This window comes from Rutilus rutilus, assembly GCF_951802725.1.
Source record: "Rutilus rutilus genome assembly, chromosome: 7".
In the NCBI taxonomy this organism is placed as follows: Eukaryota; Metazoa; Chordata; class Actinopteri; order Cypriniformes; family Leuciscidae; genus Rutilus; species Rutilus rutilus.
In genome coordinates, this window is record NC_140221.1 from 3,460,293 (window position 1) to 3,474,336 (window position 14,044).

General features: G+C 43.6%; 1 protein-coding gene across 1 annotated transcript in view; it reads right to left on the bottom strand.

The window, feature by feature from the left end:
- The window catches only part of LOC311293410 (uncharacterized protein), a 331,123-nt gene that overhangs the window by 306,724 nt on the left and 10,355 nt on the right, over positions 1 to 14,044 (bottom strand). Inside the window, exon 7 of the mRNA XM_084413660.1 lies at positions 10,744 to 10,815. Within this exon, the coding sequence (XP_084269786.1) occupies positions 10,744 to 10,815 (72 nt within the window). The remainder of the gene's footprint in view (positions 1 to 10,743; positions 10,816 to 14,044) is intronic.

Below are 14,044 nucleotides of genomic sequence, written 5' to 3' on the forward strand. Positions count from 1 at the left end.
CTCTCTAAATCGTGGAATGCACCATTCTCCGCGAGACTCCACTCTCACGTTTCCTCGGCGCTCTCACAGGTTGACGGCGCCGCCGAGACGGGGTACAACACTATCCCCCCAGTGGAGGAGGCGGTAGCAGCGCACCTTTGTTCGCCCTCTGCGGGATGGCGTTCAAAGGCTGCCCTCCCGCCTAAGGCATGTAGAACGACGTCAGCTCTTGTCGGCCGCGCTTTCTCTGCCGTCGGACAGCCTGCGTCCGCACTACACTCAATGGCAGTCCTGCAGATCCTCCAGGCCGATCTTCTCCGCGAGATAGACAAAAAGGGCCTGGACCCGACTGCCATCACAGATTTGAGAAACGCGACGGATCTCTCCCTCCGCGCTACTAAGTCTGCGGCCCAGGCGATTGGAAGGTGCATGTCGTCGCTCACCGTCACAGAGAGGCACCTCTGGTTGACGCTCGCCGACATGAGGGAATCTGAGCAGCGCGCCACATTTCTCAACGCGCCGCTCTCCCCCACCGGCCTCTTCGGCCCAGCGGTAAACGGGATCGTTGAGGTGCAAAAGACCACGCAGGCAATGAACCTTTTTCTGCCTCGACGCTCTAGCTCTGCTGCAGGCCGTTCTCGAGATCAGCCTCCTGCGCAAAGCTCTAACCAGCATCCAGTACAGCCTCCGTCTTCGCAGCGTAGACAGGGCGGCCGCCCTAGATCGCACTCAGCCAGCCGTCACAGACCGCCTCCCCCGCGGGGACCCCGGCCCAAGATCGCGCTGAAGCCCGAGCGCCACGAAGTCCTCCTAGCTGCTGCAGGGAGGAAGAGGCGGTTAAGTCCCGCTGCTGCCGGACCACCGTCAAAACACCCCGCTTTGTCAGTCCCCTTAAGCAAGGCTACTGAAGTGTATTTGGCAGCCAACGAGCCGGTAAAATTACCCGCTCACCTGCACACAAATGGCGTTTTCACGGCCACCCAGAAAAATCTCAAAAAGAGTGTAATATCTGGTTATCCGGCTCAAGCCGCTGGCATTTTAAGTGTAGAAAATGTGCCCACATCTCAGTGTTCACCACTACACACAAGCACGATAACCCCCGTGTCTCTCACAGAGCCCACTCTCATAAAGCTGGCAAATGCCGCTCGAGTACTAAAAGTAGAAGATGTGTCTACGAGCCCGTGGCCACACCTACTCACTGCCCGCTCTGTCACACGGCCAAAATTACCTCTTACCGGTCATGTTATAAATGTAAGTCCTGTGCCCGCTCACGAGCGCTCACACTTACTGACAAACACTTTACCCCCCGGCGCTGCTCGCGCGTCCCAGTTTAAGAAAACCGGGACATCGTGTGTAAAACAACCAGCCATCGCTGTCAGCGAGCCGCCGTATCCAAGCACCGAGAGCGCGCGCGCCGCGCTCATACCTCTGAGTCAGGTTATCGAGCCCACGAAGTGCGGCAATCGAAACCCGGAGGTCATTCTGCCCTTGGCTGTACATGCAGAAGCATGGGAAGCTATTCCAGGTGTGTCAGCATGGGTGCTGAGCAGAGTAAAACAGGGCTATTCGCAGCAGTTTGCTCGCCGTCCCCCGCGCTTTCAAGCACGGACCGAGACGACAGTGAATTCGGAAGTAGCACACCTACTTCGTGCAGAAATAATGAAGCTACTGTGCAAAGGGGCCATAGAACCTGTACCTCCTTCTCTGAGCGAGGCAGGCTTTTACAGCCGTTACTTCCTCGTACCCAAGAAGGACGGAGCTCTAAGACCTATCTTAGACCTGAGATATTTGAACAAAGCTCTTATGAGAAGACCGTTAGATACTCGCGCAAATTCGCCCGAGGGACTGGTTTATTTCTCTCGATCTGAAAGACGCGTACTTTCAGATACAGATAACACCCCGTCACAGGCCATTCTTGAGATTCGCCTTTGAGGGTCAAAGTTATCAATACACCATCCTTCCGTTCGGCCTGTCTTTAGCACCCCGTACATTCACGAAGTGCATGGACGCGGCTCTCGCTCCCCTGAGAAATCGGGGTTTGCGAATTCTGAACTATCTGGACGATTGGCTGATTTTGGCACAGTCAGAGATGGAACTTATATCTCACAGGACAGTGCTTCTCAGCCATCTGGAAAGCCTGTGCCTCACGGTCAACTGGACTGGATCAACTGGACTGGACACGGTCAACTGGATTACTGCCCAGTCAGTCAGTTTCTTTTCTGGGAAGAGAACTGGACTCTGTGGCAATGACGGCCCGTTTGTCAACACAGCGCACGCGCCGTGTTCAACGCCTGGCCGCGTCTTTCCAGAAGGGCAGCACCGCTCCTCTGAAGAAATTTCAGAGAATGCTGGGCTGTATGGCGTCAGCGGCAGCAGCGCTTCAGCTGGGCTTATTGCATATGCGCCCGCTGCAACACTGGCTGAATGCTCGAGTGCCTCACCGAGCTTGGGCTTCCGGCGGCAGACGAATCAGAGTGACTCAGAGCTGCGTTTCAGCACTAGAGCCCTGGTTAGCGGCCGACTGGTACCAACGAGGAGTGGTGATGGGAGCTGTCTCGTACCGAAAGGTCATCTCGACGGACGCCTCCAACTTAGGTTGGGGCGCTCTCTTCGAGGGCAGACCGGACTTTGGCCTGTGGTCAGACCGAGAGAAACGCCTTCATATAAACTGTCTGGAGATGATAGCGGTGGAGAATGCGCTGAAGCGCTTCCTCCCATACATACGGGGCCACCACGTTCTAGTCCGATCGGACAACATGTCTGTGGTGTCCTACGTGAACCGCCAGGGCGGTGTCAGATCCAGGAATCTCTGCGATCTAACAAAACGCCTCCTCGTGTGGGCTCAGCACTCGCTATGCTCCCTGAGAGCCGCGCATGTGCCGGGCCACCTGAACGATGGCCCAGACAGACTGTCCAGGGACAACATTCCCCCGGGAGAATGGTCCCTGCATCCTCAGACAGTCCAGCTACTATGGCGCCTATTCGGCAGGGCAGAGGGCGACCTTTTTGCGTCAAAAGACAACACTCACTGCCCAAAGTTCTTTTCAAAGAACGAGGACGCGCTGGCCCAAACCTGGCCCAGCCTCCCACTGTATGCTTTCCCTCCGATCTCGCTGTTACCACAGGTAATCAAGAGAATCAGGGAAGCGCGCCACTCTGTACTCCTCATAACCCCACGATGGGAGAATCAGACTTGGTTCCCAGAGCTGATGCGGCTTTCACAGGCAGCCCCATGGCCGATCCCGGCGAGAAGAGATCTGCTCTCTCAGGCCGGCGGCTCAATCTGGCATCCCCACCCAGAGCGCTGTCTCTGCATGCATGGATAATCAACGAATACCCGTTGTTTTGCCAGAAGGGGTCATGAACACCATCACGCAGTCTAGAGCTCCTTCTACGAGAAGGCTATATGCGTCTAAATGGTCTGTGTTCTCCTTATGGTGCACCGACAAGAATCTAGACCCACGTATGTGTGGGGTTTCGTGGGGGCTCTGCTTCCTTCAGGAGCTGTTGGACAAGGGCAGGTCCCCCTCCACGCTCAAAGTGTATGTGGCGGCTATTGCAGCGTTCGCTATGCCAACGCGCGGCCAGTCAATAGGAAGGAACGAGCTCATCATCTGCTTCCTCAGAGGAGCCAGGAGGATGAATCCCCCGTGCCCCATCGGTTCCTATTTGGGATCTTTCTTTGGTCCTAGAGGCCCTGAAGACGCATCCCTTTGAACCATTAGACTCCGTGGATCTGAAATATCTGTCGCTCAAAACCGTGTTTCTGATAGCTCTGTCATCAGTAAAACGCGTGGGGGATTTACACGCGCTGTCTGTCAGCGCCGCATGTCTCGAGTTTGGACCGAATGACTCTAAAGTCCTCCTCAGACCAAGACATGGCTATGTCCCCAAGGTGATTGGCACTCCCTTCAGAGCGCAGGTTATCTCCCTATCGGCTCTGCCAGCATCCGGTAGCGAGGGTGCATAATGTACTCGGTTACCTAATGTAACCTCGGTTCTCTCTAGAAGAGGGAACAAGTATTGCGTAACCTGCCGTGCTCGCGCCTCGAGCTGATTTCGCTCAGTCGAATGAAAACCAGGGAAGCAGCACCCGAGCCCGTCCTTATATACACTAAAGCCACGCCCATTCTGGCGCGCTCTGATGTGTAAGGGCGCGCGCGCCCTCAATTGGGCGTAACGTCACGCGGGATTCAGTGGTTGGCTGCTGCAGTTGCCGCGCGGCAGCCAATGAGCGCGCTAGACAGCCGCTCTAGGTCTGTTAGCTGCTGCACTGCGTTGACAATAAATACAAAAATTAAGGACAATTTTCTGGCTTCATATCTCGAGAAAAGATGACTTTCCCGTAGCGTAAGCAACACTCGTTCCCTCTTCTAGAGAGAACCGAGGTTACATTAGGTATCCGAGTACGTTATTATGCCTATTTATCTATTTGTATTATATATTAGGATGCCAAAAAATAAAGTGAAATAGGCATTCATTAGTAGTGGGCTAAATAGCAGCATGTTGAAATGATGTGCCAAAATGCGTTTTCTATTAGGCTACAATGAAAATATTGTACAGTAGTCTATCACATAAGGTCAGGTTTGCCGAAGTGCGTTTAATTTAGGCTATTTATTTATTTTTGTCCCTGTGCGCCGATCGGAGATGGAGTTCACTGCTGATATTCTGAGGTAAGAGCTTTCTAGTCTCACGGCTGTCATCAGCAGCGCCTTGCATGCCCAATCAGTGGATGGCGGGCGGGTGCGGTTTTGAAAATTGGTCAAAAACGTTAGTGCGGATGGATGGCGGACGGATGATGAGTTTTGTGATGCGGTTGCGGATGAAATAATAGCCCATCCGCGTATCTCTATTATATTTTCAGAAGTCTCGGCCTAATAGTTCAGCCTGATCTCAAGGCAGTTTGTACGGTGGTGCATTGCTGCCATATACATATTTTTTCCACTCAATTATGTCTTAACAGAGGTGTAAAATACTTGAGTAATTTTACTTGATTACTGTACTTAAGTATTATTTTTGGGGATTTTTACTTTACTTGAGTACAATTAAAAATCAGTACTTTTACTTTTACTTTTACTTAATTACATTTTTTAAGAAAAAAAAGTACTTTTTACTCCTTACAATTCTATTTATAGTCAAAAAGTACTTATTTTTTGGAGATCACTTCATTCTATTTTCCCTTGCTATTACCAAACCAATTGAATTGTGCTGATGCTGTTTAATTTAAATGTCATTTATTCTGCCAATGAGATTCGGTTTCACATTTCACCAAATTGGTCAGACATGTTCATTGGTCATTTGGAAGTGACATCATGTCGCATCTATTACCACAACGCACAGCACCTTGACCTGGAAATGAGAGAAATTATAACAGTCAATCACAGGGGGTCAATCCAGGGGGGCACTGTTTCATATTTTATTGAAGCCTCCCCGGACGCCACCATTGATTAGCAGACCATCACCTGCTGTTAGCATCCCATTGACTCCCATTCATTTTGGCGTCACTTTGACAGCGAATAACTTTACATCTGAGGCGTTTAAAGACTCCATTTGTCCACTATTTATTTCTAAAGAAACAAGAAAATGTATAAAAGGCTCCATTACCTTGTATCTTATGTTATGGCCCCGTAGAAGCAGTTTTTGTAAAAATAGGCTAACGATTGCGTCATAACCACGCGACTCTCTGTCGCACAGTAGAGAGATTACCGTATGGACAGGAGGAGAAGCTCACGCGCAATCGGGGGGACGTGGAGGCAAAATGACAAAATAATTAATCAGAATACTTAGCAAAAGTTTCTCCTGCTCCTAGCTCATGGACAGCTCCTACTCACACTCTCCGTCTCTGCGAGTTTCGGAAGGGAGTGATTCAGATTTCTCTCGGCACAGCTACTAGAAGACAGACGGGTTGCTCACGTCACATCTACGCCATCAAGCTCAGTTTGAGTCTGCGCAGTACGCTCAGCCATCAGGAAGTGAGTGCTTCTAATTTGCTTCACTTTTCTCTGTTGAAATCTATGGGGTCGCTGTGTCCATTTCTTATACTGTCTATGGTCAATCAGTGGAAGAAAATGGAGGAAGAACGTGATTCAGCTGCGAACACAGTCCAAAATCAGCCACAGGATCAAGAGCACCCGTGGCCGTACCTTAGCGAATTCTTTTCTTTTAGTGGTAAAAGCATGTTTAGTGGATTGTTTAAAAAATGTTGCATACTGGCATTAGATAGTAGTCTTATAGTTTGATAAATAAATACAATTAAATACAAACAGTTCTAAAGCAGGATAAAACCTTGTATGTGGTTCATTCACTTCATGATTTTAGAGATTAAAAGCTTAAACAAGAATCTCTAGTTTACATTATTGCTGTTACTTTTACTTCTTTAATACTCAAGTACAATTTTAATGTGGTACTTTTTTACTTTTACTCGAGTACGATTCTGGCCAGATACTTTTACTTTTAATTGAGTAAAATTTTCCCTCAGTACTTGTACTTTCACTTGAGTAACATTTTTGAGTACTTTTTACACCTCTGTGTCTTAATAACGAGATGTTGTCATTTTAACATCTTTTCTCGTAATAACAAGATGTGTGTAACGAGATGACATAAATGTGTGTGTGTGGCTGTGAGAAGAAGAGAGGGAGTGTGTGGGGCAGAGCAAGACAGGAGAGAGAGAGGGACGAGCAACAGTCATCTGTCAGCGGCCGATGTCGGCTCTCACTACATATCAGGGAGAAACTGGAGGATTTTACAGCGGACAGTTAAATTCCTACCAAATCATTGAACACAATCTGTAATTTCTCTTTAACAGTATAGATGTTTATATACATTCACTATAAATGCATCTATATAATAATAATAATTTTCTCATACAAATGTCATAAAAACCGGTTGCGTAGATCACAAATCTACATACCTTCAGGACAGATAGTGACAGAGAAGATAGATATTCTCGTAGCTCTCCACAGAAAAACGCTTGTTACACACACACACACACACACACACACACAGTTTGATTGTGTCTGGCCAACCAAACGCCCGCAGCGAGTCTCGGCCTGAGAGCATCATGGGGGAAGCCTGCAACACCCTCAACTCTTGCACCATGGACACACACACTTGCGACCCATGAACGCCTCTCTGAACTACTGCCTGATTTTGCAGTTTGAAGTGTCTGTCATAGAAAAACACCATGTGCTGTCATGAAAAACAGAAATGTCTTCTCATAGGATAAGAACACGCAGTCTCATTAATAATACAGATATTGACGTGTCATCGATGTACTATAGTGTTTCTCCATGTCATAATCTGTGACATTGACATGAGGTAGACTTTAAACCTGGAGAAAAATCTCTACAGTTTCCAGTTTCCCCCCAAAATTAAAATGAATGGACTGTGTTAATCCTGACTGTGCTGAGATTGAGTGTGTTTAAAGTAAAGGGTGTTAAATGTATATCACAATGTCAAAGTGTCAGAGATAGGAAGTAACGAAGTACAAATACTTTTACTTTTTATTTTTAACACGAATATCGGTACTTTCCACTACAAGACAACTCGACAGATTCGGCGGCATTCATTCGCGGCAAATCATTGCGGCTTGATGGCGGTAATGTTAGCACATAGTAGTATGGACGGCGACATTATTGAAAATGAAGAAAACGGAGATCCCAGAGATTCGGCAGACAAGCAGCAAGACATTCCCAATCATCCTTTGAGGTATACATTTGATCACTTATGGTCTCTCTCTCCCTGTCCATCCCAGACACACACACACACGTTTTTTTACTCACTCACTATACTACACACATTTACGTTATGACACGTTACGCATTACAGAAGGTCTGTATACCCTAGTTGCTCCCAAGTTCTTGAATGGATCCAGGACAAATCCATGCACATCTACAGATTTGAGGGCATACATCACTTGCCATTTTTCTTTTGCTGGATGTCTATTGTCTATTTGCATATCAATAAAGATTATTTTAATACAATGCACATTGAACTTTTATTTGAGCTGCCAGTTCATTTCTTATACGATACTGCCATCTAGTGGTTGTTAGTTGTAACTCTAAAAGTATGGGGAACTTCTTAGGCTACGTCTACATTAATCTGAAAATGGCGTTTTCATTTACAAACGCTCTCCATCCACACTAGCGTTTTTGGACGTTTCAGTGTGGATGAGAAACTTTTGAAAAATGCTCAATTCACCTTTACTGCGCATGCGTAAAACCCCACAAAAGATCACTGACATGATTCAGATGGAAAAATAAATTAAGTTATCGCGCAATTCTTCTGACAGGATAATTTTATTTAGTGAAATATCTCACCACTCACTGATGCGGTCCAGGTCGCACGCAGTCACCATATGTTTGGTCTTAAACGCAACTGCTCTCATGTATTGCCGCAGGACAGCAAATGTGAGTAAATTCTGTCATCTTTTCAGGACTGTGATATGAAGAGTGTGCAATGTAGAATATTTTTAGCAACAGTGCAAAAGTGAATAGCACATAACAGGCACAATACTGGTATAAACATGAATATCTATTGGTACAATATGTGTCACATGCGTAAATTTACGTCATCGTTTTTAAATTCCACCGGTTTCACAGTCCACACTACAATGTGAAGAGGGCGTTTTCAAAATTCAAATGTATCCACTTTAGAGTGCGTTTTCAAAAAAGCTTCGTTTTCATGAATAAAAACGCCGTCTCAGTGTGGACGGAAGGCCAAAACGGAGAGAAAAATATACGTTTTCAAACGAAAATGTATTAGTGTGGACATGGCCTTAATTGGTCCTGGCCCTGGGTTCGGCGATCGCTTCATGACCAGCTCGCTTTTTTTCTTATCAGTGTATAATACTCTGTTGATTTGGATCTTACATATAAGTGTTATACATCATTCGATCCTGTTAAGTGTCTTTTTTTTTTGTGTATACTCACAATAAAAACAAAATGTTGTGCTTTTTGCCAAAATAAAGAAAAATAAACATGATGCGAGTTCTGCTTTCTCTCTGTCAGTGAAGTCCATTCTGAAACGTGTCTGAAAATGAACTGTAACTCAGCGAATACTCAAGTCACACAGGCATACAGGCACACAAGCATAAAGCTTGAATTCTCTTATTTTAAATGAAGTAATTTATATAAAAAACAGTTTATGTAATCTGTATGAAAAGAGAGATGTCAGTCGTTCTCATTATAGCTCATTATCTGCTAATGTGAACACGCCCATGGAGAGCAAGCGCTATTCAAACGCAAATGATCTGAGGCAATCCATGCAAACGTGTCAACGCGCACATCAGCTGGATAAAACACATCAAGTTAAAGAAACACATTCTTTACTTGTGGTACTCTCTCAGTGACACACCTGAATGAAAGGCTCATTATGCAGCTCATTATGCAGCTTATCATGCGGGTCATTGTCTTCTCATGTGTGAACCACATCATTATTCATGATTATTCACGCCCACAGATTTTTTTGTTTTTTCAATAACCATGCATAAACATTATTCTCTCGAAAATACAAACATGTACATACATGTAGCTCACATATTATGTGAGTGTAATGACACCTTTGTCATTAATATGTTTAATTATAAACAACTGAAAAAAAGCACAAATGTCAGGGCATGTCAAAACATCTCAGTTAATGTCGGTTTAGTCAATCATATTTTGTCCATTCCAGAAGCCATATTTGAGCACACACATACATGTAGATTCCTTTAAATGTTAAGGGGAAGATTAAAAAAGAGAGACTGGATTTGTGAATTCTTGTGATCTAATTCATCTTGTCACAATTGAATTAATATCTTGCTACTCAGTCAGAATCTTATTAACCTGGAGTCCCAGTCTCTGTCACAATAATCAATAATGTATATAATAATAAACAATAAACAATGAAGTAATGTTTTAGATGCAGACATCTGTTTAAAATGAAGGCAATGGCATATAAAGAACCTTTTTTCCATATCCACTTAAGTTTCTCAGATTGCACTCTAGTAACAATTTTTGTGGTCCAGGTAGCTTTGCATAAAAAATGGTTGTCAAGGCTACTTTTACTTTTATACTTTAAGTAAATTTACAAGCCTGTACTTTGTTACTAGAGTAAAGAAATTAAATCAGTACTTCTACTTTTACCAGAGTATTTTTTTAACACAAGAATCTGTACTTCTACTTGAGTACGGGAAGTGAGTACTTTTGCCATCTCTGCAAAGTGTGTTTTTCAGTGTGACTATCAGCACTGCAGAATCACCTTAATGAGGAGCAGCTCATGCGTTCATCATTTACAGATCAAACACATGAACAATGACACACTCTTCACTCTCAGATCAAAACAGAAATCTTTGTTTATAATTTGTGCATTATCTATTTTTTAAACAATGAATTCAATATATCAGTAAGTTTAACTGTTATTCTAAGAGATTATGTCTCTATGTGAGGGAGAAATATTATATAAAACTGATCAAATTAAATACATTGAAAACATCTGTTTTTTCACTAAATATAAATGTATTAACATATAAATTAAATTTAAATTAATATAAAAAAAGTCTACATATAAATGTTTATATACATACATTATAAATGCATATATTTTAAAATAAATTTCTCACACATATATCATAAAAATGGTTAAGTAGATTACAAATCAGGTCAGATAGCTGGAGGGTTTAAAAGCTGAAGTGTGACTCATATTTTTTGTTAAACCATTAATTTATAATGTTTAAGTAAGAACTGTTATGTTTTAACAGTGATGCTTGTTCTCAGTGTGACTTACCGAGCTGATCTAGTTGCTGTAACCACAGGCATCAGCTTCTGAAGAACTTCATCTCCAGTGTTCTGTGTGACACTAATTGAAAATAAAAAATAAATAAGTTAATTATTTATGCTAACAATAATAATAATAATAATTCATATCATAAGTAAATAATACATTATACCTTCCTAAATACCATCAAATATTTTTTTAATTAAACACTGCTTTATAAAGGACATGTGAAAAAGTTGTATTAGTATCTATAACTGTAGAAGCCTCGTATTCAGCCGTCACAGATTCGTTTTTTTCTTTTTCTTGTCAGTGTTGCTGTGGCAGGTCTATTAGTCTGCATTTACAGCACAACACTATTTTCACATATCAGATTTTTTTGTCCTGTCTGTTGCTGTGGTTATCACCATGGCGACATTTAACTTTTTTTTAAAGAAAAAGTCTTTTTGTACCTGCATCAGCAAATTATTCATAAAAAAATAAGCACGAGTTTGTTTGCTTGTTACTTGTTTATTTACCTACTTGTTTATTTAATAATTTACTTAGTTTTATTGTCACAGGAAATGATGCACACAAAATGTGAATCATTGTCCATCATTTTGCCCGCAACTGGTGATAAAGAAAAATGATGATGAGACATTATTAATCTAATTTATTTTCTTAATACTTCTCTTGTGGCCCCTAGTGAAAAACTGCATATTTTCATGAATCAATTAGTGTTTTGTGTTCAACAAGTTGTCTTTGAAATGAGAAGTAAGCTAATCTAATCTTTTATCCTCACAGCGCATCAGTTATGCGGTGATGCGCTATAAAATTATTGCAGGGCAAATGAACTGTAATATTAATGATAAAAGTAGCCTAATAATAATAATAATAATAATAACAACAATAATTTAATATGCCCTGCATGCCCGTCCGCTACGCCACTGAACGGCCACCAGGAACGGCATCAAGGCAATTAACTGTTTTATCAAGTTTACTTTGGCCGTCCGCGTGACGTAATTTTCATCATCAGGAGGATCCGCTTGCAGCCCAATTTTTGTGATCGCGCAGACAACAGTCAAGTGAGTTTACTTTGAAAGGCTCACACACTCAACTGGAAAATGAAGTTACACGGGTCCTTCTGAGGCTTGTAGACTCGAGTCCTTAGTATTAAACACTAGAATGAGACGCTCTAGTAAGTGTGCATGGCTACATCACACATGTTCCCGCTCCACGGTCATGGCACAAAAATACTATTAAAAATTAATCTATGAAAAACACTTCCTATTAAATATCTTTAACTGGCTTTTTTATTAATGCAATGAGAGGGAGTAAAATCTTTCCGTGGCAGGGGCAGCTGCCACCGGCGCCTGTCACTCGACCTGCCACCGCTAAATGCGCCTGTCACTCGACCCGTCACGGCTATGCGGCTGTCCCGTGAGTGACCCGTCACGGCTATACGCGGCTGTCCCGTGTCCCGTCACGGCTATATGCGCTTACCACTCGATCCGTCACAGCTGTATGCATCTGCCTTGCGTCCCATGAGCGTTAAATGCGCCTCTCACTCTACCTCATTATAGGCTACTTCTGCGTCGGACCTACGCCGGAGCCTATACGCCGTAGGCACGTGGTTTTAATTTATACTTCTGTGTCGTTGTCCGCGTTGACGCGCACCTAGGGAGCATGTGAAACCCTGAGGGAGGGGTTCTGGCAGACCAATCACAGCGCTTGTGTCCGCGTAGAATTGACGCGTTGTTACATTTTTGGAGAGGTGCACGTCAGGGTACGCGCGCTACACACAGCCTACGACGTAGCTACGGCGGCAGTTCGACGCAGAAGTATAAATAGGCCTTAAAGCCTGGTTTATACTCGACGCGTCCGCACGAGCGCGAAGGTGCGCGCGGCAAAAATGACGTCATCGCGGAGTGGACGGTCGCGCGCGTTGGGTGCGCAAGGGCCCATTTCGCCTGGCGGTGTGCACGGCAGATTTTGTAACAACGCGCGCGGCGCCGCATCCGAAGATGAACGACTTCGAACCGAATCTGGCCGAGCTCGAACTTCTCACCACACAGGCACCCAGTTTGCACGTCTAAATGAGTTGCTTACATTTTAAAAATGAGCATACAATAGCATAAAAAGTATTTTTAAAGAACATAAAGGTCCATGTTTAATAAAAATGTTCACGAAACTTAATGAAATGTTTAGTGAAATTAGAAAATATGTAAGAGATCGTTAATTTAGTTATGTTGTATACACATTCTCATATCCATATATTTTGTTTTATTGTCACAAGCAATAATCTCAGGGTTTACTGGGTTTTACAGGATTCTTTTTGTAGTGTGGTATTGGTGGCCGTGTACTAAAATAAACATTGTCACGTGTGTATAGCTTTCTTCTTCTCATCGCTGATTCCTGATGGTTAGAGGATAATTACTGGAGTCGCCCCCTATCGTTTCAAAGAATAGTACAACGGCGAGCGCGTCGAGTATAAACGCCTCGTCCGTTTGGGGAGGTGCGCGCGCAGTCGGCGGAGACTCGCGCTGCGGAGCCGGGCGAAAGTATAAACAAGGCTTAAGTCGAACCACTGTTTGTGCCAGTCTCGTGACCCGAAGTTACTGTTAAAAAAACAAAGATGACCTGGAAAACGCATCCCGATTCTGAATGGTGTTGTTTTTTGTTTGTTTTTGTCATTAAAATCTAACACTGTTTAGGCTAGATTTGAAAAGCAGACGACAAGACATGCCAACATGGCTGGGAGTGTCAGACCAACTGCAACCAGCAATTAAACACTTAGAGGATTTGGGGCAAATGGCTGAAAAATCATACAGTAGCCTAACTTACAAGATGGTTAAATGGTATATCACTTTCGACCAATAGGTGGCGCAGTTACGAAATCTATGTGATGTGGTCAGAGTGAGGTGACAATGACAAACCTTACCAGTGGCATTACAATAGGCAGATTTATTCAAAAGTTATCAAAAAATTTTGAAAAAATTGATAACTTTTGACCAGAAGGTGGCACTGTCTTGAAATATTTTGAATATCCTTTGAATTACAAAATAGGCTACAGTGAAATAGCTTGGCCGTGACTAACGTCTCAGTAGTCCAACAGTAGCTAGTGCAAGTTTACCTTAAGATAGCATGCAGTAAGGTTGGCTTGATATAGCCTATAATGATTATTATTACTATATTTATTATTATTATTATTATCATCATTATCAATATTATTATTGGTATTATTATCATTATTATTATTAGGCTAAGCCTAGTCTACTACTATATTGTGTAGGCTAGGCTACATGTAGAATTACAACTAGCCCATGACATCTTT